The sequence below is a fragment of the Corythoichthys intestinalis genome, chromosome 14 (genome assembly GCF_030265065.1).
Source record: "Corythoichthys intestinalis isolate RoL2023-P3 chromosome 14, ASM3026506v1, whole genome shotgun sequence".
Lineage (NCBI taxonomy): Eukaryota > Metazoa > Chordata > Actinopteri > Syngnathiformes > Syngnathidae > Corythoichthys > Corythoichthys intestinalis.
Genome location: NC_080408.1, coordinates 48,363,913 through 48,389,801, shown reverse-complemented (window position 1 = coordinate 48,389,801; position 25,889 = coordinate 48,363,913). Strand labels below are relative to the sequence as shown.

Sequence of the window (25,889 nt, the reverse complement as noted above, 5' to 3'; positions counted from 1 at the left end):
TTAGTTTTACTATTAGGATAATGCTGCTATTATTGTCCATAGGGGGCCAAAACAAAAAACAAAAAAACTATATGTTTAGATAGGTCTGATGCCACTGAACATTGTGAATGGTTGAAAGTGAAAAAATATTCAGAAATAACTTAGTTATCACACTTCAAAGGAAAAGCCATTTTTTGGACAAAATCACAAGAGTTGAATGTAAATGAGAAAACTGCAATTGTGTAAAAAGTGGGTGTGCATAAAAAAATTGGTTGTTACGACTTGTGGACTTATTCAAGCCTCTAACTATGTGATATGGAATATTCAAATTAGACTTTTGTTTTTTATATATATACAGCATAGTTAGTTTTGCTATTCGGATAATGCTGCTATTATTGTCCATAGGGGGCATTGAAAAATAAAAAAAATAAAAAACTATATATGTGTAGATAGGTCTGATGCCACTGAAGATTTTGAGTGGTTGAAAGTGAAAAAATATTCAGAAATGACTTAGTTATCACACTTCAAAGCAAAAGCCATTTTTTGGACAAAATCACAAGAGTTTAGTGTAAATGAGAAAACTGCAAATGTGTAAAAACTGGGCATGCATAAAAAAATTGGTTGTTATGACTTAACGACTTATTCAAGCCTCTAACTATGTGATATGGAATATTCAAATTAGACTTTTGTTTTTTATATATATACAGCATAGTTAGTTTTGCTATTCGGATAATGCTGCTATTATTGTCCATAGGGGGCATTGAAAAATAAAAAAAATAAAAAACTATATATGTGTAGATAGGTCTGATGCCACTGAAGATTTTGAGTGGTTGAAAGTGAAAAAATATTCAGAAATGACTTAGTTATCACACTTCAAAGGAAAAGCCATTTTTTGGACAAAATCACAAGAGTTTAGTGTAAATGACAAAACTGCAAATGTGTAAAAACTGGGCATGCATAAAAAAATCGGTTGTTATGACTTAACGACTTATTCAAGCCTCTAACTATGTGATATGGAATATTCAAATTAGACTTTTGTTTTTTATATATATACAGCATAGTTAGTTTTGCTATTCGGATAATGCTACTATTATTGTCCATAGGGGGCATTGAAAAATAAAAAAAATAAAAAACTATATATGTGTAGATAGGTCTGATGCCACTGAAGATTTTGAGTGGTTGAAAGTGAAAAAATATTCAGAAATGACTTAGTTATCACACTTCAAAGGAAAAGCCATTTTTTGGACAAAATCACAAGAGTTTAGTGTAAATGAGAAAACTGCAAATGTGTAAAAACTGGGCATGCATAAAAAAATCGGTTGTTATGACTTAACGACTTATTCAAGCCTCTTAACTATGTGATATGGAATATTTAAATTAGACTTTTGTTTTTTTTATATATACAGCATAGTTAGTTTTGCTATTCAGATAATGCTGCTATTATTGTCCATAGGGGGCATTGAAAAAAATAAAAAAATAAAAAACCTTATATGTGTAGATAGGTCTGATGCCACTGAACATTTTGAGTGGTTGAAAGTGAAAAAATATTCAGAAATGACTTAGTTATCACAATTCAAAGGAAAAGCCATTTTTTGGACAAAATCACAAGAGTTTAGTGTAAATGAGAAAACTGCAAATGTGTAAAAACTGGGCATGCATAAAAAAATCGGTTGTTATGACTTAACGACTTATTCAAGCCTCTAACTATGTGATATGGAATATTCAAATTAGACTTTTGTTTTTTATATATATACAGCATAGTTAGTTTTGCTATTCGGATAATGCTGCTATTATTGTCCATAGGGGGCATTGAAAGATTAAAAAAAATAAAAAACTTTATATGTGTAGATAGGTCTGACGCCACTGAACATTTTGAGTGGCTGAAAGTGAAAAAATATTCAGAAATGACTTAGTTATCACACTTCAAAGGAAAAGCCATTTTTTGGACAAAATCACAAGAATTTAGTCAAGATAAAATAACGCCCAAGGGTTAAGGACCTCATAAAGCTCCCCCCCCCCCCCCCCCCCAAAAAAAACCCCCCTGAATTTTCTGTTCATTATTTCTTGGGTCAGGCATTATAGGGTTAACATGGACGATTTGCTGAACCTACCCATCAGAGAAAATAAAACAAGTCTCCTCAACTCGTTCCTTTCTCTTAAAGATCTGATCAATTTTCCGTTGCATTGCACTTTTTATTGCATTAATTCAACAAGCTCTTTCTTTTTTTGCTGTTCCAGAAAGCTTTTGTATTTGAACCAACCAGAGCTAACTATCCATGCTGATCACGTCAGTCTGTTAGCCAATTGAAGGGACAACTAAAGTCCAGGCCAGGGAGGGTGGTTAGCTGTGTGCATGCGCATATCTGTGGAAACTGCCTGGCAGTTTTTTTTAACATATACTCCTTTCCCACTGGCCAAAAACACCCGTGTCAACCCGCTAACAATCGGCTTTTGGTGGCAGTGGGAAAGGTGCAGCGACCCGCCTCGACCCGTGTCAATCGACCCGCCAAGCGACCCGCGCTAAAATCACCTCGGCTCTGATTGCCATGCAGTGTGAAAGCAAAACCCCAGGTCAACAGTCAACACCCTAATCTACGTGGTGACGTAGGCTAGTATGTGATGCGTCATAACAAAAAACAAAAACCATGTGCTCTAGCCCGGATCCACATACGGCGAACAGTCGGTGTAGCAGCTTTAGCAATAGCCATAACAGATGAAACAAAGGCTCTTCTCCTCCTTCTGTGACATACACGACTCCTTTCAATTTCAAACCAAAATTTACGTCGCCTACGTTGCCTCAGCACAAGCACAGTGTTGATCCTTTGCTGCATTTCGACCATTTTGCGGGCAGTAAAAAGCATGAAAACAGAGAACACAAACGGAAAGGAGGCTTCCATGTTGCTTTGCATTGTTAACTTCCTTGAACTGAATGAATTCGGACGCACTTGTCGAAGCGCATCTTAGCGTGGTGACGTGACTCACCTTACGCACGGCTGAGGAGGGGTGGGGGTTAGACGGGTGAAAAAAAAAAACATACGGCTTTTTTCTACAATGGGAAATGTGCCAAATGCCAATTGCTAGTGGGATGCATCGGCTTGGAAAAACGCGCGTTGACCCACTAGTTTCAGTGGGAAAGGGGTAATACAGATTTGACAGTTGCCGTCATATTTTCGGGATCAAAGCTCCGTTCCGCCCCCGAATTCTATACTGGAACAGCGTTCTGGACCGTTCCGGCCCACTTTCCACCCTTACTTTCCACTCAATTACCTGTTCTTGTAGTCACAGGTACACACAAGTACACATACTTTGAGTACACGTATATGCAATTAAACATACTTCTAGTGCAAGTAGACATATTTGGAGTACAAGTACAAGCAGGTGCACATATTTTTAGTGCTAGTACATGTACATGTTCCCCTGTGTTACAAGTATACAAACTTGTAATACAGGTACATGCAGGTATACATACTTGTATAAGTACACGCACTTATATTACAAGTACACACAAGTGCAAGTACTTGTAGTACAAGTACCCTGACTGTGGCTACATACAGTATATGGTTGTCAATGGCATCGAGGTACGGTGAGGAAAATAAGTATTTGTACACCCTGCGATTTTGCAAGTTTTCCCACTTAGAAATGATGGGCCTGTTTTAAATTTTCATGTTCAGTGCTTGTCCTCTGTGACAGACATCCTATAGATAAAAATCCTAAAATCACAGCGTATGATTTTTTAAAACAACTTATTTGTATTATACTGCTGCAAATAGGTATTTGAACTCCTATTAGCTAGAATTGTGAGCCTCAAAGACCTGTTAATCACCTTTAAAAAGTCCATCGAATAAGTGTGGTTGAGGTAGACTTTGTGAGTCTGACTTTTTGACCTGTTTGAGGCGGTTAGCTGCATATAAACACCTGTCCACCCCTATACAATCAGGAAGACTCCGATTACTCACATGGTCAAGACTAAATAGCTGTCCAAAGACACCAGAGACGGAATTTTAGACCTCTACAAGGCTGGAAAGGATTACAGGGCAATTGGCAAGCAGCTTGGTGGTATAAAATCTAAGGGTGTCAACAATAATCGATGCGGCGATGCATCCCGATGCGGGGCAGGGACGATTTGATTCGTTGCGGGCAACACGCTGAATCGATTCAGCGCATTTTAAAATATATAAGTACGTTCAAAAATCTTCCCTGCGCAATTCCGGTGATGCAATGGATTTGGTTTCCCCATTTGTATTGTTATTCTCATGTTTACCTGTAGAGAGAGCTACTTTACATTCAAAGCAAGCCCATAGAGGTTAGATCGGGCCTAAAAAATTCCAGCCCAACCCGACACGGCCCGCTGGTATTGAAACCCGACCGGCCAGATCAATTAACTATAGATTTGCATGCCTGTTTAAATAATCTACATATTTTTATAAGAGTTATAAAAGCATTTGCACAACGAAATGACGTTGGGAAAGTTTAATATAAAAAAAAAACACGGTTTTGCAGACACACAGAGGAGAAGATTCGAAAGGATCACATTTGCCTTTGTGTGCATAAATAAAAGTGTCTTTCCTAACAAATTCTCAGTTGGCAGACAAAAAACGCAAGTTTACTCAATATTTAAATAGTCTACATATTTTTAAGAGATTTATAAAAGCATTTACACAACAAAATAACGCTGGGAAAGTTTAATATTTAAAAAAAAAACACGGTTTTACAGACACACAGAGGAGAAGATTCGAAAGGATCACATTTGCCTTTGTGTGCATAAATAAAAGTGTCTTTTGTAACGAAATCTCAGTTGGCAGAAAAAAAAAAACAAGTTTACTCAATATTTAAATAGTCTACATATTTTTATGAGATTTATAAAAGCAGTTACACAACGAAATAACGCTGGGAAAGTTTAATTAAAAAAAAACAACAAAAAACACGGTTTTACAGACACACAGAGGAGAAGATTCAAAAGGATCACATTTGCCTTTGTGTGCATAAATAAAAGTGTCTTTCGTAACGAATTCTCAGTTGGCAGGAAAAAAACACAAGTTTACTCAATATTTAAATAGTCTACATATTTTTATGAGAATTATAAAAGCATTGACACAACGAAATAACGGGAGGAGAAGAAGAAAAAGAGGGCTGCGCCACAGCCTTCTGCGCATTTTTTTTTTTTTTAAATAATTTATTAGTCTGGCGCGGCGGCCCGACCCGACCCACCGAAACGTGAATGCTTAACATTTCGGGTCGGGTCGGGTCGGGTTCGGGCACAAGATCTAACCTCTATGCAGGGGGGACGAGGAACCCAAATCCGCTTCCTCACCGGAGTAACGTCACAGACAAGCGCAGTTGTAATCGAGAGAGCAGAGAGATAGGACATAACATAACAATGGCTGAAACGGAGAAAGGGGGAGCGAGATAGATTATAGATATAAGATAGGCTAGGCCTACATTTTACTTTTGTTCTACATTGCAATTTAGTTGATGTTTTGTTTGCAACTGAACTGATCCCTGGATTAATATTGCGATAAAGATGCTGCTGCACTACAATATTTTCTTTGTCGTTTTCTTGAATATTTACTGGTCGTTGTGACTAAAATACAGTGACTGTTATTACTGATTTTGCACAGGAGTTCAGATGTTGCACTGTGTGAAAGGCTGCTACTGTGTGTAAAAAAAAAAAAAAAAGAGAGAAAGCCCTGGTCTCATTCAAAGCACTAATTAAATGCTGTGATCTGATTTTTTTTTTTTTTAATATATATGAAAGTATACTATTTTCATTTGACTTCAACCAGGAGTGACACAAGAGCCAATAAAAAGTTGTTTAATGTCTGTCCGCTTGTGTTGGCTCATGATTCACGAAAAATATGCTTTGCTTTAGAATTTTAATGCATCCCAGGCTTTAATGCATCGCAATGCATTGCCAAATCGAACCGAATCGAATCGTGACCCTCTGAATCGAATCAAATTGAATCAAATCGAATCGAATTGTGGCCCTCCGAATCGTAATCGAATCGAATCGTGAGGGCAGTGTTGATGCACACCTCTAATAAAATCCACTGTTGGAGCAGTTATTAGAAAATGGAAGAAGCCTAACTTGACTGTCAAACTCCCTCTGACTGGGGCTCCATGCAAGATCTACCTTGCAGTGTCTCAATGATCCTAAGAATGGTGAGGAAACAGCCAAGAACTGCAAGGGAAGAGTTGGTCAACGACTTGAAAGGAGCTGGGACCACCATTTCCAAGGTTACTGTTGGTAATACACTAAGACATGGTTTAAAATCGTGAATGAAACGGAAAGTTCCCATTCTTAAACCAGCACATTTCCTAGCCCGTTTTAAGTTTGCCAATGAGCATTTGGATGATCCAGAGGATCATTTTGGTCTTAATTCCACTCATAGTGTTTGAAGGAAGAAGAATGATGAATGCCATCCCAAGAACACCACCCCTTCTCTGAAGCATGGGGGTGGTAGCATCATGCTTTGGGTGGGGGGATGTTTCTGCACATGAGACTTGACAACTGCGCTGTATTAAGGAGAGGATGACCAGGGCCATGCATCGTGAGATTTTGGGGATTAACCTCCTTCCCTCAGTTAGATCATTGAAAATGGGTCTTGACTGGGCCTTCCAGCCTGACAATGGCCCGAAGCAGACATCCAGAATTACCAAGTGGCTCCGTAAAAAGCATGTCAAGGTTCTGGAGGGGCCTATCCAGTCTCCTGACCTAAAGCTCAAACCGGACCTGACCGGAAGCTCAAACTCCGTGTTTCTCAGTGACAGCCTGATTGATCTAAAGATCTGTGTGGAGCAGTGGTGCAAAATCCCTGCTGCAGTCTGCAAACCTGGTGAAAAGTTACAGGAAACATTTGATCTCTGTGATTGCAATCAAAGGCTATTATACCAAATATTAAAATTGATTTTCTCAGGTGTTTAAATACGAATTTGCAGCAGAATAATACAAATAAATTGTTAAAAAATCATACACTGTGATCTCAGGATTTTTTTTGATTGTCTATCACAGTGGACAAGCACCTACCATGAAAATTTCCAACCCACCCATCATTTCTAAGTTGGAGAACTTGCAAAATCTCAGGGTGTTCAAATACTTATGTTCATCACTGTATGTGAATGTTCTTGTGGTATGAAAATAAAGCATCCATTTAATTGAAAAATATTTAAAATATACTCACAAAAATCTATCCGTGGCAGCACAAGAATTAAAGAGGAAAACATTTAAGAAACGCTAAATTACACAGGACTGCACATGTTCAATTTTTTTTCGCAATCAAGTTTACACATAATTTACACCCATGCCTTGAAATTATCATTTGAATTAATTTATCAGTGGTTAAGACAGTAATCACACCTCATGGAATCTGATCATATTGATCACCCAAGCACAGAGCCCGGCAGCAGCCGAAGATTTGTGATGAACAAACTCCGGGTTGAACTCGGGGTCGCTGAGGTAGTCGTCTCTCACAACCTTCACTGTGGCCTCTGGGATGTGCTCTTTATCAAAGTTGACCAGAGCCTGCAGGAAATCGTCCACCTGGATCAAAAAACAGGTCGATATTTGATTCAGTTCAATCCTTGGGTGGATATTGCTCTTGCTTTTCACGTCTTGTAAGCATTTATTTTGTAAATATTACTTTTTGAAAGCCTAACCTTGCTCATGACAACCTTGGAAGCCTTCCAGCTGCGATCTTTGGGGATTTTGCCCTGCGGCGCCAGTAGCACCACAACTGCAGCTGTGACATTGGTGACAATGGCCGGAGGGTTCGGGAACGTCCTCAGTTCGGTCAAATTCAACTGTACGAATGCAAATCTTGGTTCAGAATGTCCTAGAGATGTCCTTTTCATGACTTCACGTTACCCTGTTGAGTGTATTGAGAGCTGCGTTGGCCGCCTGGAGCGCAGGTTCAGCCTTGGCTAGGTCCTCTTCTGTCTCTCGCTGCTGTTTGCTAACCTCAGCTTGAATTGCCTCCACCTGAAAAGACATTAGAACTCGTAAGAATCACAAATAAGATGCTGCTTATGCTTAACCTTTTGCTCCTCGGCGTCAGCCACGGCTCTCTCTTGATTAAGTTTGTCGGTCTGTTGTCCGATTTTAGAAATGAGAGCTTCGATGTCGGTGTTCCTCTGGCAGAGCTCTACTTCTTGCGCCGCGAGCTTGGCTTTAAGTTCTTCCACCTAGAAAAGGAAGTGAAGGAAATAGAAGAAAGAAAATGTCCAATCCATTTAGACTGGGAGGAAATGAACGTTTGTTCAAGGGCAGCCAATGAGTTCAATACAGAGTTTAACAAATTCTGGCGCAAGATTACAACCACTATTGCTGACCTGAGAGGCGGTGCTCTGCAACTTCTGCAGGCCGTTCTCTAATCTTTCCGTCTTCTGACTGAGCTCAGTTCGTTTCTTCCCCAACAGGTTGCAGTAAAGCTTAATGAACTCCAGGAAACTCTTTGGCGTGATGTAGTTGAAGTGCTTCTCATTCTGTTGGTACTTGTCACTCACCTGTGAACAGACATGAGGACACAAGGAAGGCATCGGGAGTGAAGATCTCCTGTGGTGCTCAGCCATAAGGTTACCTCGTTGACACTGGTATGGGCGTAGGAGATGAACTCGCTGATAGACGTCCTCACATTAGGCTGCAAACGATAAATTACCTTAAGATTCAAGATTTGGTCTCACATAGCGCTTTTGTCATATATTGTTGAGATACAAATATGATTTTGACAATATGACAATATGTATCTAGATACACGGGTTGTGATTCAATTAAAAAAAAAAAAAAAAAAAAAAACGATTTCTTTAAAGTTGTGTTACTAGAATGGGTCCCAGTACAGCACTAAAATGAAGTCGGTATCGGGGAGTACTGAGAAATAACGTTACATGCCTATGCTGCAAAATATGTACTAGATTTAGGTTTGGTTCCTTCTGCAGATCTTAATGTACCAAATTTGATTTTTTCGTGTTTTTCCGACACGAGTAAGGCATTAACTTACAGTATGGTTTGAATGGGACAGGGCACATAAAAATGAAACATTTCAAATCCGATCCACATCATTTCGTATGTGGTTAAAATCCGATCTGGGCCACATTTTCCAGAATGTGGCTGTGGTCTGAACTGTCAAGTCCCCCAAAACTTTCACGCAATTCACGCAACAATTACATCAGCAAAAGTGCGAGAGAGACAGGGTGCTACTGTATGTTAGCGATGAAGCTATGCATTAGCGTTAGTGCATAGCTTGATCACAGCTTATAGGGAAGAGGCGGGCTCGACAACAGTCAAAATGGGGGGGGGGGGGGGGGGGGGCATGGGAACTTGTGCTCCAAATGAGCAATATTTCAATATTGTTTACACGGCTGAGAGTCAGGGCAAACTGCCTGTATAAGTGTAGTGATTGGGAGGGGTGGAGTGTACACAAATGAGCTCTGTGACCTAGAAACCAGCAATCGTGTGAATCCCTTGTGAGTGTAAGCCCGTTGGCAACTGACCCTACGCTGCCCCATCGCCAATCCCGGCACCAGGGCCCCCCACCCGAGTGTGCATGTATAATACGTGAAGAGGCTCAATGGACAGCGGCAGTCTGAACAGGCATGCCCAAAAAAAATGTATATGACAAAAATCGGAATTGTACATTAAGATCTGCGGTATGAACCTAGCCTTATTTACTAACAGTTGACACCATAATGACCTCGAGTCCAGGTATCTTCTCTATGAAAGTAGTGCTGACAGACTGCAAAGCAAGCTGAGGCCAGGGGTGGAACCAATCGATGGCCGTGCAGTTCACCAGAGCCGGAAATTTCCGTGCCCGTGTCCGCAGTGTGAAGCCCACGGGGGAAAAACACAATACAACCTGGATTATGGAAACACAACAGATATGGACTTTTTAAATGCCTGTTTAATGCACACCAAAATGAAAGAGTAGACTCTTACACCAGAAAAAAACATACATTCTACATCTTCTACGTCGAAACCTAATGTGCACAAAAAAAAAACTGGGCTGACACCATATGAAAATCGTACATTGCTGCCATCTGCTGGTGGTTGTTTAGAAGTAATAACAGTTAAAAAAATTCACCTAGGATGTAATTCTAATACGGTACTACAAATAATTTAAATCAGTGACTAATTGCTCAATTAAAAAAATAAAAAAGACCTTTCACTACTAATACGAATTACTGCGGACCTTGAGTTGCCTGCGAATCCTCTCAATAAAGAAGCTCCAGCAGTTGTCTCTGGAATCGATGAGTCCCAAACCTCTCAGTTCTATTCGCATTGATGTCATGATTGTGTCCACTTCTTCATCACTAAATAGATCTGGAATGTCTCCTGAAATACACTCACGTTAAATCATTATAATATTTAATTTGAAATGCTGATACCACTTTGCCAGAGAGAAAAACTAACCTGAAGCAAGCATATCATTGATAAGCACCAGGAAGCTTTCATCCGGAACCTGAGCATCCGTATAAAGAAACACTGTGCCAATGTTCTTCACGCCAACCTTCATGTACAATGCTGCAATGTCACTCTGGAAAATGAACGAATTCAGAAATATGTAAGGGCCACTCCTTGCTAATGGTGACACAGTGGCATTACTACCAGAGGTGGGTAGCAACGTGTTAACACTCTATTTGTTTGAAAAACTTGGGAAAAATGTACATCCAAGCGTAGTTTTACCACGGCATATTTTTTAAAAAATTTTACTTGAGTAGATTTGTAAAGATAAACGCTACTCTTACTCTGCTACTTTGGGCTACACTAGTCGTTGCATTTTTCCTCTTTATTCTACATACCAGATTTGACTTTGTCTTTGCCAGAGCCCAAAGTAGCTCTCCCAGTTTCACCAACAAGAAAATAATCACATGACTTTATTACACCAATCAGATGTAACAATACAATCACGTGACCACACACAAGCTTGCAGTCGGAAGTCCTGTGATCATGTGGCGTCTTTAAAGCACCGTAGGGAATTAATTTTTTTTACATGCTGTCAATATTATAATATTATAATATAATAATTTTCACACCATAAGCGCACCTGACTATAAGCCGCCACGCACCTAATTTGGCACGAAAATGGCATCTGTTCATAGATACGCCACACCGGACTATAACCGCAGCCGTCATCACTGAATTATGGGATATTTACACCAAAAGATATTAACTGGTAACACTTTATTTGACAGCGGGATCATACGACTTTCATAAGACCAAATATGAACTACCATGAAGCTTTGAAAGAATTGGCTGCAAAGCTTCATTGCTTCAAGAAGCTTCATTTGGCCATCACTGCTCCCTTGGGGGAGACAGTCAACCTCTGCTGCCACCTGCTGTCAACACTGTCGTTGTCCAACATTCCTCCTAGCATACATTGCAGCGCTAAAGATGTAAATATCAATCAAAATTAATGTTTTGTGCTAATTATTTGTTCAGTTGGTTCATAAATTGCTAGTTATGGTATTTGGTAACACTTTATTTGACAGTGCTGCCATAAGACTGTCATTAGACAATCATAATTATGACATGAGACTGTGATGAGCATTAATTAATGCTTATAACAGATGTCATTTAGTGTCATCTGGCAAATTATTTCCCTTTTTAATGGATGTAAAATATCCAAGCTGGACATAAATGGAGTTAGGGACATAATTTTCCGGATGACACTCATGACATCTATCATAAGCATTCATCAATGCCCATGATAGTATCATGTCATAAATATCATGGTCTTATGACAGTCTTATGACACCGCTGTCAAAATAAAGTGTTAACTATTAACCCTAATAAATCAACAAATACTGGACTATAAGCCAGGGTATCAAAATGAATTTAAAAAGTAGCGGATTATAGTCCGAAAATTACGGTAATTGAAAAGGCAGAGTTCCATCAGTTTTTATGTAGCACCGATAGACCACAGAAAACCAGTGACGTGATTGTTTTATTTATTTATTTATTTTTGGTAGGAAATATGAAAAATTTGTCCACTAAAGGGCATTCATGCTCTTTGGACTTTGATGTTTCTTTACAGTACATTTCTCTGGTTGATACAGTAAGTAGTAGTAGGTATTAGTAGGTTGCAGTACAGTATAATAATAGTTCATATAGATGATGCTGTGATGAGATAAAATGAGCCAGTTTTCTTTTTCACTTAATATTTTTTCTCCTTGTACTTGTGTAGATTTTTTTGATATCATCTTTTACTTTTACTTGAGCAATATTATTTTGAAGTAAAGTTAATGTTACTCGTGTAAAATTTTTGGCTTCTCTAACCACCACTGATTACTATACAATGAGTGAATGTGTCCTGAGAACTTGTGCGTCTGTTACCTTGAGATCATTAAATCCGTAGCCTTTACGCAGCGAGATCTGGAAGACTTCCATCATGCTGAGAAAGGCAGCTAGCCGACATAGGCTTTGCTTCCCGCTGCCTCCAACGCCCACCAGTAGGGCGTTACCGTACGGAGCTTCCAGGATGCGACTGATTCGGCACCTGCACGAAATGAACACATTCACAACGATAAACGACCAGTCTATTGACATGAGCAACATACAGTATGCTCTGTAGGTTCAGCCCGTGATATAAAGAGCTGTTTACAAGTAGTGGTGGTTAGTAACACGTTACATTTACTCATGTAACTTTTTCAGAAAAATGTACTTGTTACAGTAGTTTTACCACGCAATACTTTTTACTTTCACTTGTGTAGATTTGTAAAGATGAAACACTACTCTTACTTCGCTACTTTAGGCTACAATAGAGTCGTTACATTTTCCCTCTTTATTCTACATATTGACTTCATTTTTGCCAGAGATGCTAACAATGGCTGTCTCAGTTTCACTAATGACATGTCGCAACAATAACCTCATGACTCCATGATACCAATCAGAGGTAACAATGTTTTTCTCCACTTTAGAAGGGTCATATTTTGTTGTGTTGTTCAGGTCTGAATTCGATGATTTTTGCGTCATCATTTTGGCCCAATATGGTCACGTAATAGGTTATAGTGCAGTAACACTTCATAGAGATGAAGCTGTACTGAAAATATAGAAGAACAGGATGAAAAGTATAATAATCTTGGAAAATATAATGGAAAAAAAAAAAAAAAAAAAAAGAAACATTTTTTGGGGTTCCCGATACTGATTTCGATAGCTGGCTGTGTGGTATTTGTAATACTGCATCAATTTTTTGAAAAAAAAATTATATTTTTTTCTCTTAATACTAAATTATTGCATACTCGAATGTAAAATAAATGCTAGTACGGCTGGCTCATTACCTGCCATTGGTAGTGCTAGACGTCCAATCCATTTGAAGTGGGAGGTTTGGCAGAGAATAAACAAACGTTAATTCTCTGCCAAACCTCCTACTTCAAATGGATTGGACGTCTAACAGTGATAAACTCATTTCAATTGACGTCACAAGCATGAAAAAAAAAAACTTTGAAGCCCTCTACCAAAATGGCCTCGTAAACTTCATAATGATATTGACGGGTCAGATTCCACTTTCAGTGCGCCACGCCTTCAAGTAGGGGGCCATCCCACAGTCCGTTTCAGTTATTCAGTCGGCCGCAGCGACATATGAAGCTACCCAATGTAAAATTTATGTTGAATAAGTACGAAAGCTGTACTGCATACAAACAGGAAGGATTGTCTCAGGAGTGATTTGTTCGAGCATTCAAGATAAAAATTAGATTTTTCATACTATGCATGCTGTTTGAAACGTTGTGAAAAAAATGAATGGGAGAAATTAGTCGCTACAGCTTTGGCATTATACTGTACTTCACAATATTAACGTGAAATAAATGCTACCAGCATGTTTTGTTTGCTTTTAAACAAGGAACAAGACTCTTTTACCTCCATATATATAAGCAATTCAGGGATTTAAGCATGTTTTCACAAGAATTTTCAACGCAAAAAGCTCTTTCTTGCACTAAGGGGGCCGCTACAGTGACTTAACTAGCAGCACATTCGACATATTTACGTAAAATAAATGCTAACTGCCCATTTTTGTTGTTGTTGTTCTTTTAACCAAGAATCGGGACCATTTTACGTCCATGTCTATAAAGAATTCATGATTTAAGCATTTATTCACAATAATTTTCAACGGAAAAAGCTCTTTGTTGTACTAAGGGGGGGGGGGCACAGTGACTTAACTAGCAGCACATTCGACATATTTACGTAAAATAAATGCTAACTGCCCGTTTTTTTTTTTTTTTTCTTTTATGCTTTTAACCAAGAATAAAGACTGTTTTACGTCCATATTATCCTCTATAGCCGCAATCCAGCTTGTTTTCCATGTCTCCCTCCTCCAACACACCTGAATCAAATTATCAGGATTGTTATCAGGCAACTGCAGAGCTTGCTGATGAGCTGATCATTTGATTCAGGTGTGTTAAAGGAGGGAGACATGGAAAACAAGCTGGATGTCAGCTCTCAAGGACCAGGGTTGGCCACCCCAGCTACAAATAATTCAGGGATTTAAGCATTTATTCACAAGAATTTTCAACGGAAAAAGCTCTTTGTTTACATATGGCGGCTGCTAATCTCCTTACTGACTACCCTCATAGTTTGCAATATTTACGTAAAATAAATGCTACCTGCACATTTTTTTTTTGCTTTTAACCAATAACCAATAATTTAGACTGTTTTACGTCCATATCTACAAAGAATTCAGGGATTTAAGCATTTATTCACAAGAAATTTCAACGCAAAAAGCTCTGTCTGTGTTTCCACTCGGTCAGCTTTGACGGAGAAAGACCCCTATGAATCGGCCCTGGGCCCCGTGTCGCGTCAATACATTATGAAGTCCATGATGGCCTCAAGGCAGCCATGTTGGTAAGGGCGATGTTCCTAGCAAAGTCAATCCAGTTACATTAAAATGAAATCAAAATCAGTATATGGTCTTGTCTTACACATGCTGGATCGCTTCTTCAAAAAGCACCAGGTCCATAACAGCATGCAACTCGTTATAATGCTCCAAAGCATCAACAAGCACCTTCTGGAGTTTCTCCCAATCTGATGCCTAAGCAATAAACAAACTTGTTAAGTGCATTACAATACATCAGTTTAATTTTTTATAGGGTTGTCAAAAATATTAAAAAAGTATTCATACCTAAATGTTTTATCCATATACGATATCTGATTGCAAAAGTATCAATACTAGGGCTGTCAAACGATTAAAATTTTTAATCGAGTTAATCACAGCTTAAAAATTAATTAATCGTAATTAATCGCAATTCAAACCATCTCTAAAATATGCCATATTTTTCTGTAAATTATTATTGGTATGGAAAGATAAGACAAGACGGATGTATACATTCAACATACTGTACATAAGTACTGTATTTGTTTATTATAACAATAAATCGACAAGATGGCATTAACATTATAAACATTCTTTCTGTGAAAGGGATCCACAGATAGATAGACTTGTAATTCTTAAAAGATAAATGTGAGTACAAGTTATAGTAATTTTGATAGTTTGTATATTGTGACTAAATATTGCCATCTAGTGTATTTGTTGAGCTAAACGAAATGTTAGAATAGAGTTTGACAATGACTGAGTATTATTTTGCATAGCTATTTTGATTGGGAATGCCATTTCTTTTTGCATTGAGCACTTTTCTTTTTGTGAACATTATTATTATTATTTTTTGGGAGATAGGAAATTATTTTTGTTGTGCTTTCACTAAATGATACTGTAGCGACATAACTGTTCTTAACTGCCCAAATGCATGATGGGAAGTTGAGTAACCATGACTGTCAGTGGTGGCTGCAAATGGTGTATCTTCTCTGCGTTGTTAGCTATACAGGGTGTTAAGAAAAAGATCATCTCCTGTCATTCTACCCCACATCACTCGCATCTGTAGTTATAATTGTTGTGGAAAAGATGCCAAAGCTTATACCAACACGTAGCGCGGTTCCAATAAATACCTGAATCCACTCCACCTGCTTGTCTGTGCCTCTTAGCTCTCAATAGAAATGAAACGGTGCCATTGTAGTCTGTTCGCGGCAATGCGTGAGTGGGTCGTTCTGCGCATGTGTTATATGCGTTAAATATTTTAACGTAATTTAGAAAATTAATTACCGTCCATTAATGCGATAATTTTGACAGCCCTAATCAATACTCATTTATTTTCTTTTTTGCACTACCAGAAGTCACAACAGATTTGTTGTCAAGGGGCAAATATGATCTTGCACTGTTCACGACGGTAATGATGGATATTTTTGTTTTTTCCTTGTTAATAAATTGGATGCCATTGGCAGCGCTCGACTTCCAATTCATTTTGACTGGGAAGTTACAAGAAACAAATGATTTTCGGTCACTTCCGATACATTTTGAGGCATTCTGGGGCCACTTCTTGAATTGGATTAGTGTTGATTTTAGGGCATTTCTGGGTCACTTGCTGTTTATTGGTCACTCAATGTCAATTTTGGGTCACTTTCTGTTGGTTCACTTTCTGATGATTATGGGGCAACTGGAGGACGTTTTTCGAACATGAACAAACAATGAGTTGGTTAAAAAAATAAAATTTTTATTTTGGCTTTTTTACTTATGTAGTATCAAAAATGGTATCGAGTACTCTTCTGAGTATCGATATTGAGTTGAAAATTTTAGTATGGTGACAACAGTCATTTCTGATGATGAAAGGGTGAGGAAAGGTAATTATGTTGTTAATGAATGTGCATTCTTGCTACGAAATTCAGCCTGATTAGATATGACAGCAGCTTGAAATTGTCTCCTGTATAAATAAATGAAAGTCCAAATCAATTAACCGCATCCTGCCTGACAGACAATAAATGGCTAGAACACGTGTCTTACCAGGTGATAGCGAGGCTCTCCCACACCTTGAGCAAAATGACAATACGCCAAAGGCTGGTGGATGAAAATGGACTCATCTATTCCCTAAAGCAAACAAAAATTTTGAGGTAGAATGATAAAAAAGCATAGTGTTTGGTTATAAAATATGAACTGGAGTGTATCTTAAACCTCAAAGTATCTCTTGCCGGTGTCCAGCAGGATTTTGTTGAAGAGCTCTACATCTTTCTCTTCCATTAATTTGTCAGAGTACACCCTGGAGCTTTCATGGAGCCAAAGGTGAACCAGGTCCATGGGGTATCGGATACACTCAGGTTGGGCAAACAAAATGCCCTGTATTCATAGATGCATTGTCAAATATTAATGCATTTGCAACAATTATTTACATGTATATAGTTGGGTTGTGGCGATGCAACAATAGCTCGGTTAAGCAATTATCCAATCAAATTAATAGACACACAAAACATGGTCCAACATGCCGTTTTCATTCAAATGTCTGAAATATTTCAGCCACCAAATTTTCAAAATTGCTTTGTATTTTTTATTGCTTTACCTGAATTGGAAATGATTGGGCTAAATGTGTAGAAAGATATCGTATTTACTCCATTCAATTTTGGCAGACATAGTATTTGGCAGAGATAGTAATATAGTGGACCAAGGGTTTGCATAGGGACGGTAGGGACATATCACTACAAACTTTTCAGGATGCTCAAACTGTCCCCACCAACTTTTAAGCAACCTTATTTGCATTATATAATGAGCTCAGTTATATAGGTAATTTAGATTGTCCTACCATATGTTGTAAGGACAGAATTGACCCTACCATTATTAAGTGATTTATTTTCATTCTGTTCAGGCTTACATTTGCCCTTCAAACGCGTTTGATTGGCTGATGACTTGAACCCAGACACACACACACACCCCCACACACCCACACACACACACGTGCACACGCACACCCCCACAGCGCCGACAGAGATAAATATTACATGTCGACAACATGCCGCCTCCTCTGCACCCTTCAAACATGAGGGATATTAGAAGTTTCTTTTGTTTGTTTTTTTTGGCCAGCAGCAGCAGCCACTGTATGTAATGTAAAAAGACATCAATGTTGTGGAGGTAGGGAATACGCACACCAGTAATTTTGCTACTGAAAGTCTGACCTGCATCAGAGTAAGGATAGCGTTAAACTGTGTGAATTAGCTAACTTATAAAACCTGAGTAGGAAGCTGCTTAGAGAGAAATGTCCACCTGTATGTGTTTTCTACTGTTACAATAATTTAACTGTGAGAAATGTCGTGAACTCAGTTGGTAACTATAGAACCAGAAAAATGTGAACAAGAAGCTGCTTAGAGAGAAAGGTCTCAGTGTTTCACAGGAAACTGTTGACAGTCAAAAAAAAAAAAAAAAACACAGCTTCATGTAAATGGCGGGGTTTAGAAGGAAATAAAAGGCTCGAGCATGTGATTTTACACTTTTGAAACCGAATACATATTAGTGCATATATTTATTCGAATGTATTCATTTATTTTCTACATTACTTATTTAATAATATTTTTATTTGCAGTCTATGGAGACATTTTGTCAGATAATCATCCATTAATTATAATCGAGGTAAAAGGTTAAATAATCCCTATTTAGATTTTTTACATCATTGCTCAACCCACTGAAAATTAACCATTTCTTCCTGGAAATTTTGAAAATGTTTCCATAGACTCCACCATTAGTTGACAAGACAGCTCCCACAGACATTGCGCCATGCCTTCCTGTAGGGGGCCAACCCAGGTGGAACGTTGAGTTTGCTTTCACTGTGATAAACTCACACACAACCCTAACCCTTACCCTAACCCAGTCAGTGCTTTTCCCTTTTCCAGTGATCGGTGATGGTTGACTTGGGATGTTCCTGTTGTGCTTGATCTTTTTTTCTGATTGTTTGTTTGATTGTTGTCTCCTTCTCATACTCCTTCTTGTGTTCTGTTTTTCTTGTAATAAAGCTCCTCCCTGTCTCCTCGATGTATGATTTATTGCATGATTTGCATGGATTTTCATATATGGAGTTACAATTGTTTTCTGGGTGGATTTTGCTCACAAACAAGTGTTCAAAAACTTAAAATTGAAATATTTTCAAAACCCAAGCCGCTAGTGATTTAAAACCAAAACTGGCACCTCCCTTAGACATACAGTGGGGAGAACAAGTATTTGATACACTGCCAATGGGTTTTCCCATTGGCAGTGTATCAAATACTTGTTCTCCCCACTGTATATGAGTCTCCATGAGCAGGGATATAAAAAATTTCAAAGTCGTTCCCTAAAAAAACCTAAATATTTTTTGTGCAAGTATAGCATAACTTGGCTATAAAATTGTCAAATTTCACGCTAGATGCACAAAAATCACCAAATGCAGAGATAATCACATATTTTCAGGATGAATAGTGAGCCCCGTGTCCTGTTAACTAATAGTGAACTCTATGTTTTGTTCTTAGTTTTTTGAAAACAAAGGTTTGAACTGAAATGTATATGACCTGAATGAATACACAGGGAAGTTAGTATAAGTCAATTCAGATTTATTTTGCATTGATTATTATGACTATCAATTAATTTGGTTCACATTTGTGAGGCATGTAGCATTGACCCCCGTTCATCCAGTCTGTTTGGTCTTATTAATGTCCCGTCCCCACCCAAAAGTGTATATGCAGGTTATGCTGTTATATTGTCCCTACCAATTTTGAGACCAAACCTACTCTCTTGCAGTGGACCCTCATGATATGATCACCTCACCTTACGAGTTTTCACGATATGGGCATTGTCACGGGAGAAAATGAGTCTCAATATGCAAGCAAATTTTCACCATGCGAGAGAAATCCAGGAAAGCCTCCCTGTCGCTTGGCGTGTCCAAATGCCTCGGTGTCCCGCCAGATCGCATTTGAGCATCTCACATCAACAGAACCCTCCATCTGCCCACCTGCCGCTTATCCATGTTGTGTCTGGTAATAAAATCTTATATCGAAATGTATCAGAATCTTTTGTGCTTACAAGTGAACATTAACCATATTCCACAGTTTGCTTAACCTAAAAATTCCGTTTCCTTTAAAGTTATGGTGTATATACGGCTAGATGACTTCAGCCCTGAAGGTAAATGCTTGTTCATGGGAAGTGTTGCACACATTACCTGGAATATATATATATATATTTTTTGTGGAGAAAATACATTCATCATATAAGAGCATTCAAGTTACGAGCTTCATCAGTGAACAGATTGTGCTTGTATCATTAGGATCCACTGTATTGGGAAATATCATATCGTTATCCAAAGAATCGATATCTTATTGTCATGAAATTGATGATTTACACCGATAATATTTACAGACCTGGAAGATATTGGCAAGGTCTCGCAGGTTGAAAATGTAATGGAAGCGAATCGCTGTAGGCAGGAAGTTCTGACTGATTTTCTGGTGCAAAGAGATGGCAGCCTGGAAGGATTGACGGAATTTGTGATGTTTTCATACGCAAGAATACGTTACTGAAGATGAAACGACACCTGTACGAGAGGCTCGACTGATCGTGAGACTCCGTAGCTGAATCCACCCTGGAGGAAATGAGCTGACAAAATGCTAGAGAAGATGGTAGCCAATGCATCAGCACTGGGGAAATGGACTGAAAATACGGAGAAATGCCTCTGTAACGGACAAAAGAAACTGTTGTCATAAATGGCAGGTCACAACCCGATTTTTTTTTTTTTCTGCACCTGTAGTCGAGGGTTCACGGAGAAGCTCCCAGCTGTTGGGTTCATACACGTGATGTATTGGCAGTTATAGATCTCTTTCAGTACCAGCTTTTGTCTGTCATACCTTCAAATAATCCAACTGTGTCAACTATAAATTGAGAAGAGATGTTTGAAAAGTGCGCGTCTCACCAATGGTTATAATCCATGTGCTGACGTATGAGCGTGTGAGGTTGCACGGTTCCGTACGCGTCCACTTCGGGCATATTGAGGTCATCTATGAAGTAGATAAGTCTTTTTGTGGAAGGAGGTCCAAATTTACGTCCTGCTTTCTTCTCCAGTGGTTTCTCCAGAACACCTGAGTGTTATGGGGGGATTTGATTTGGATAAAGACAAGTGAACTCTATGGCTGCCATTTATTGAATTCATTTTGACTGGGAGCGATGAACGAAAATTCACACACATTTCGAAAATAAAACACTTAACACAAAACAATGGGAGTTTAAATTTCTGATTGGGAAAATTGATATCTAAATTTAGTAGATCGAATTTACCTAAATTGCAGCGGAAAAGTACGCAAGTTTTCTTCTTTGCCAATGTTACACTAATAATAATCATAATAAATCAAAAATACAATAAATCGTTTTATTGTCACCTTAACTTATGTAGATTGGTGAACGTAGGTCGGCGACGCGACGGGTGGAGTATAGGAGGGTACCTGTGCTTGAGGACCGTCGAGATCGTACACATATTCCGGCCATATTGTCGAGCCAGATGACTCACACGCACACTACGCTCATATTTTTCTATCATATCCTTCTTAATTTCAATGGAAAGTGTCACCTTTTTTAAAATTTAACCACCTGCACTAACCTTCTTGGGACCCATGTTGATTTCTCTCAAGAAAATCTGCCGTGCGTCCTTCAAGCAGGAAAACAATGAAATTGTGACGCTTTCATAAATCATATTTCAAGAATGTCGTCTTATGTCGAGACAAATGATGAGTCAAATTTTACGTCGGATGCCGAAAGGATCGTATGTCGATGCGATCGTGTGTCGAGGTACCACTGTATATAATTAATATATACAGTACACATATAATTTTTTTGCAAGTAGATGAATATGATAAAAAAGACTGCAATATTATCCCACAATCTTACGTTGCAACATAGCTGAGGTTGTATAGTAGTTGAAAGGGACTTTAGCCACCATGTACTCCTCCTTCAGTTTGGAGACTTTATCAGACACGAGGATGGTCTTGCCTACTCCTGCATTGCCCACTAACATGACAGGTTTGCCTCTGTGGAGCAGCAGATCCATGAAATAGGTCAGACAGATGGTTTCTGGGGTATGGACAAGCACTGTCTGAAAGAACAAAAAACATTTGTTATTACCCAAAAGAGATTTTTCAGGAATTACACACTTCGCAGGGTGCAGCGCCTGAATTGATACATGACTTTTGTGTGTAATCGCAGCCATCACTGGTACATACTTGCAAAGGCACATCAACCTCCAGCTCAAAAGGAAGCATCTTCTCGCTCCAGGGTGTAAATTTTTTGGTCTCAGGGTCTATAAAGTAGTCAAAGATGGTTCCTTGGGAGGGAAACTTCACAGCTCTCATTTCCTTTGACCACCAGCGGCTGAACTCAGCACGATAGTCACGTAGCTGTGACAGACAGCCAAGTTAGAGGCATCTTGATCAGTGTTGCACTGACAGTGTCGGTGCCGATATAGCACTAAAATGACTAAATAAAAGTAAGTAAATAAATCAGCAGACAAATAAGCTGGTGATTGATTTTGAATGTCAATGCATGTACTTTGATAGGAACGTCACTCCTACCAACATGGCCGCACAGAGGCTATTTCAGTATGGGGGATGAAAGGTCTTTTCATGTATTCAACTGAGTATGCAAGTAATTTAGTATTAAAGAAAAAAAGCAAATGTATAAAGTAGGGCTGTCAAAATTATCGCGTTAACGGGCGTTAATTAATTTTTTTAATTAATCACGTTAAAATATTTGACGCAATTAACGCAGACGCCCTGGTCAGAGAGATTTAAATGACAGTACACAGTGAAACGCTCACTCGTTGTGTTTTATGGAGTTTTGCCGCCCTCTGTTGGTGCTTGGGAGCGACTGATTTTATAGGCTTCAGCATGCATGAGCATTGTGTAAGTAATTATTGACATCAACAATTGTGGGCTACTAGTTTATTTTTTGATTGAAAATTTTACAAATTTTATTAAAACGAAAACATTAGGGGTTTTAATATAAAATTTCTCTAACTTGTACTAACATTTTTCTTTTAAGAACTACAAGTCTTTCTATCCATGGATCGCTTTAACAGAATGTTAATAATGTTAATGCCATCTTGTTGATTTATTGTTATAAAAAATAAACAGTCCTTATGTACCGTATGTTGAATGTATATATCCATCTTGTGTCTTATCTTTCCATTCCAACAATAATTTACAGAAAAATATGGCATATTTTATAGATGGTTTGAATTGCGATTAATTGCGATTAATTACGATTAATAATTTTTTAAGCTGTAATTAACTCGATTACAAATTTTAATCGTTTGACAGCCCTAGTATAAATGCATATTTTATATAAATCGGTTCAGGATCGGCATCGGCCGATACTACATGGCTGAGGGCCAGAAGCAAAAAATGGTGTCGGTGCAAAACTACTGCAACACATACTTCCTACTAGGTTACTGATGCAATGAAAGAATACTAACATGGTCTTGAAAGAGGGCTCCTCCAAAGGCCCAGACACAGGCGAAGACAAAGTAAATCTCGTAAAGTTCTCTCGGGGAGTCTGGAGGAGCGTTGTCATCTGTCAGTAGGCAGTCCAACAAGGAACACAAGGTCTGATTGAGGGGTGATACAAGAATATCTTAAAACTTTGTACATTGCGACAATGAAATCAGTGCATATATTCAGCATATAGCACTTGTTCTTACTTGTACCATACTGTTTTCTGGAATAGGCGTGATTGTTTTCAAGTTGCAGCGGACTTGTTCCAGACAGCAGGGAACATATTTGTCGAACAGAATAGTAAGGTTGGCTCGTTCCGATTGGGCCTGCCGGGTCTCGATCCAGCTTGTCACAAAACTGGGGATACAGTCAAGACTGGGAAGTCGAACAAAGCGCAGCACCGTGAGTTGAGCGTGCTTGTGCCTTACGAGGGCCAACCAAGGTCCTGGGGGTTGACATAGAGGATTCCTGCTCTGGAAACAGTCGCCGGGGTAGCAGCTTTCAGGTGGGAGATCTCAAAAAGGAGACGCATGGAGGAGGACAAACTGATCCTCTCATTACTGGCCAGAGTCAAGACCTTCACCAAGGGAAAGGATCTTAAGTCTCTTTTATCTGTATTGACCCTTAACTTCTTTCTAGTGACTCCATTTTGGGTATCCCACTGTCCCTCCTTTGTAAGACCAAAGCATCTCAATCAATCTTTGATGTCAGATCGTTAGATCTGTGCTGTTCCTCTGTTGAATCAATTCCTGTCCATATTTGTCACTCCCAAAGAGAATCTTGGCATCTTCAAATCTGTCCCCTAGCCCATTACTTCTGTCTCCCACTACTGAAAACAGTTCCATTTACGTTAGCTGGTGCTCTTGTCTAACAGGTCAGCCCTTACATTTTCCTACAGCTGCTCCATCTTGCTTGTACTCTCTTCATCACTGCTCTTCAGCCCTTCCCATTACTCTACCTTGACAGTCCACTAGTCCCCTTTTCATTTACACACATGGAACCTTTGTCTTTCTGTCCCTACTTAGAAATATGTTTCTACACTAGCAAGAACCTTGCTGGTGCATATTCTGGTTTATGGTCCAGAACAGGGTTGTCTAACAGATTCCACAAAGGGTCACAGTGGGTTTTGGTCTTTGTTCTAACAGATCGAGCACAGACTGTTCAACCAATGAGGTTTCTTCTAAAACAAGCAACACCTGACTGCAATCAACTGATTATACTTGTAAGACTTGATTGGTGAAAAGATACACATCTCGTTTGGTTGGAATGAAATCCAGCACCCACTGCAGCCCTTTGAGGACTAGTTTGACACCCCGTGTTCTAGAAAGACTAGTATTAGAACACTAGCAAGACCAGTAATAAAACATTAGCAAGACTACAAACCAAAACACAACAATTTTAGCAAGGTTCTCCTAGATTTCTTGTGTTTTGGTTCTGGTTTTGCTAGTACAGAAACCAGAATATGCTAGATTTCCTGGCAAGGTGTGACTGACCTTCATTCCTCATCTTTACCTGCTCCCAGCTCTCTTCACGGATCACAAAATGTGCACATGTAGTCATGAATGCCTCAGTCTTACTTTGTCTGAAGACGCCATTTAGCCAAAAACTAAGAAAGCAGAATCTATTGCTACGACCAAATTTTACCACTGTGCAGGAAAGCATAATCCAACAAAAAAGGTTGTTAGATGTTTTGATATGACATGTCACCATGCTGATCTTGCAAACAAGAGAAACTGACCTTATTGTCATCCATAACTGTGTTGAGTGACTCAATCCACATGGGGTCAATGTCCCCGTCTAGAACAATCCATTTGGGGCCTTGGTGGCTAACTGAAGTCTGTTCTCGCATGGTTGTAGAGAACACACCTGAAGTAGATGAAGCAGTCCCCCAATATTGTGCCTGTATTGAAACAATGTGTTCTAAACGTGCTCTCCTACCATCCTTCCACTCTCTGGTTACAGGGTGCAAATATCCGAACAACTCATCTGTGGTCACAGCTTTTGGGTTGATGTCATTCCATACTGGTTTCAGCTTCATGTTTGTATATGTTCTATGGAGGGTCTTCAAGATCTGGTTAATCAAGCAGAAAAGTTGCAGCTGTAAACAAATTGAAATGTGAATGCCTGGAATGAAAATAGATCATGGTGACCTGGCTTTTTCCAGTTCCTGGTCCCCCTACAACAAATACAGAGTGTCTGACAGCCAGCAGCTCTTCTAATTGTGTCACCTGAAAACACACAAAGAAATATGAAACGATGAGACAAAGTTAACTTAATGGCTGCAGTACCTTCAGAATAAAGTTTTCTTCTGGCTGAAGTCGCAGCTCACTAACTGACTGGCGGACAGCGTTTTCCAAATCAGGGTCCCTCTTACGAGGAACCTCCAACTGAGGGAAAAGGTCACCAATTAGGCCTAAAAATATGGCCACGTCATTGGTCACTATCTTTGGCAGGTTGAAGTCCCTTAATGCTCGCATCAGCACCTAAGGAAAATGGTAGTTTGGAGATAGGAAATAAGAGTAAGAAAAATTTGCCATTCAAGATGTTTAACCAGAAATAAACGCCGAAATTGGCTTCTGCTGACGGCAATAGATGTCCAATCCATTTTGACTTCAAGTGA

The 25,889-nt window shown here is 39.0% G+C and overlaps 1 protein-coding gene across 1 annotated transcript in view; it reads right to left on the bottom strand.

Annotated features, from left to right (window-relative positions):
* The window catches only part of dnah9l (dynein, axonemal, heavy polypeptide 9 like), a 124,111-nt gene that overhangs the window by 32,889 nt on the left and 65,333 nt on the right, over positions 1-25,889 (bottom strand). The window contains exons 41-66 of the mRNA XM_057857690.1: positions 25,558-25,752; positions 25,420-25,497; positions 25,208-25,340; positions 25,008-25,135; positions 23,698-23,846; positions 23,476-23,626; positions 23,251-23,382; positions 22,001-22,174; positions 21,669-21,873; positions 20,701-20,866; positions 20,533-20,635; positions 20,326-20,463; positions 20,156-20,257; positions 16,959-17,120; positions 16,791-16,874; positions 14,881-14,990; positions 12,302-12,464; positions 10,379-10,502; positions 10,158-10,300; positions 9,663-9,824; positions 8,553-8,612; positions 8,305-8,478; positions 8,011-8,157; positions 7,841-7,954; positions 7,633-7,776; positions 7,334-7,516 (exon numbers count right to left, since the gene is read on the bottom strand). Of these exons, the coding sequence (XP_057713673.1) occupies positions 7,334-7,516; positions 7,633-7,776; positions 7,841-7,954; positions 8,011-8,157; positions 8,305-8,478; positions 8,553-8,612; positions 9,663-9,824; positions 10,158-10,300; positions 10,379-10,502; positions 12,302-12,464; positions 14,881-14,990; positions 16,791-16,874; positions 16,959-17,120; positions 20,156-20,257; positions 20,326-20,463; positions 20,533-20,635; positions 20,701-20,866; positions 21,669-21,873; positions 22,001-22,174; positions 23,251-23,382; positions 23,476-23,626; positions 23,698-23,846; positions 25,008-25,135; positions 25,208-25,340; positions 25,420-25,497; positions 25,558-25,752 (3,624 nt within the window). The remainder of the gene's footprint in view (positions 1-7,333; positions 7,517-7,632; positions 7,777-7,840; positions 7,955-8,010; positions 8,158-8,304; positions 8,479-8,552; positions 8,613-9,662; positions 9,825-10,157; positions 10,301-10,378; positions 10,503-12,301; positions 12,465-14,880; positions 14,991-16,790; positions 16,875-16,958; positions 17,121-20,155; positions 20,258-20,325; positions 20,464-20,532; positions 20,636-20,700; positions 20,867-21,668; positions 21,874-22,000; positions 22,175-23,250; positions 23,383-23,475; positions 23,627-23,697; positions 23,847-25,007; positions 25,136-25,207; positions 25,341-25,419; positions 25,498-25,557; positions 25,753-25,889) is intronic.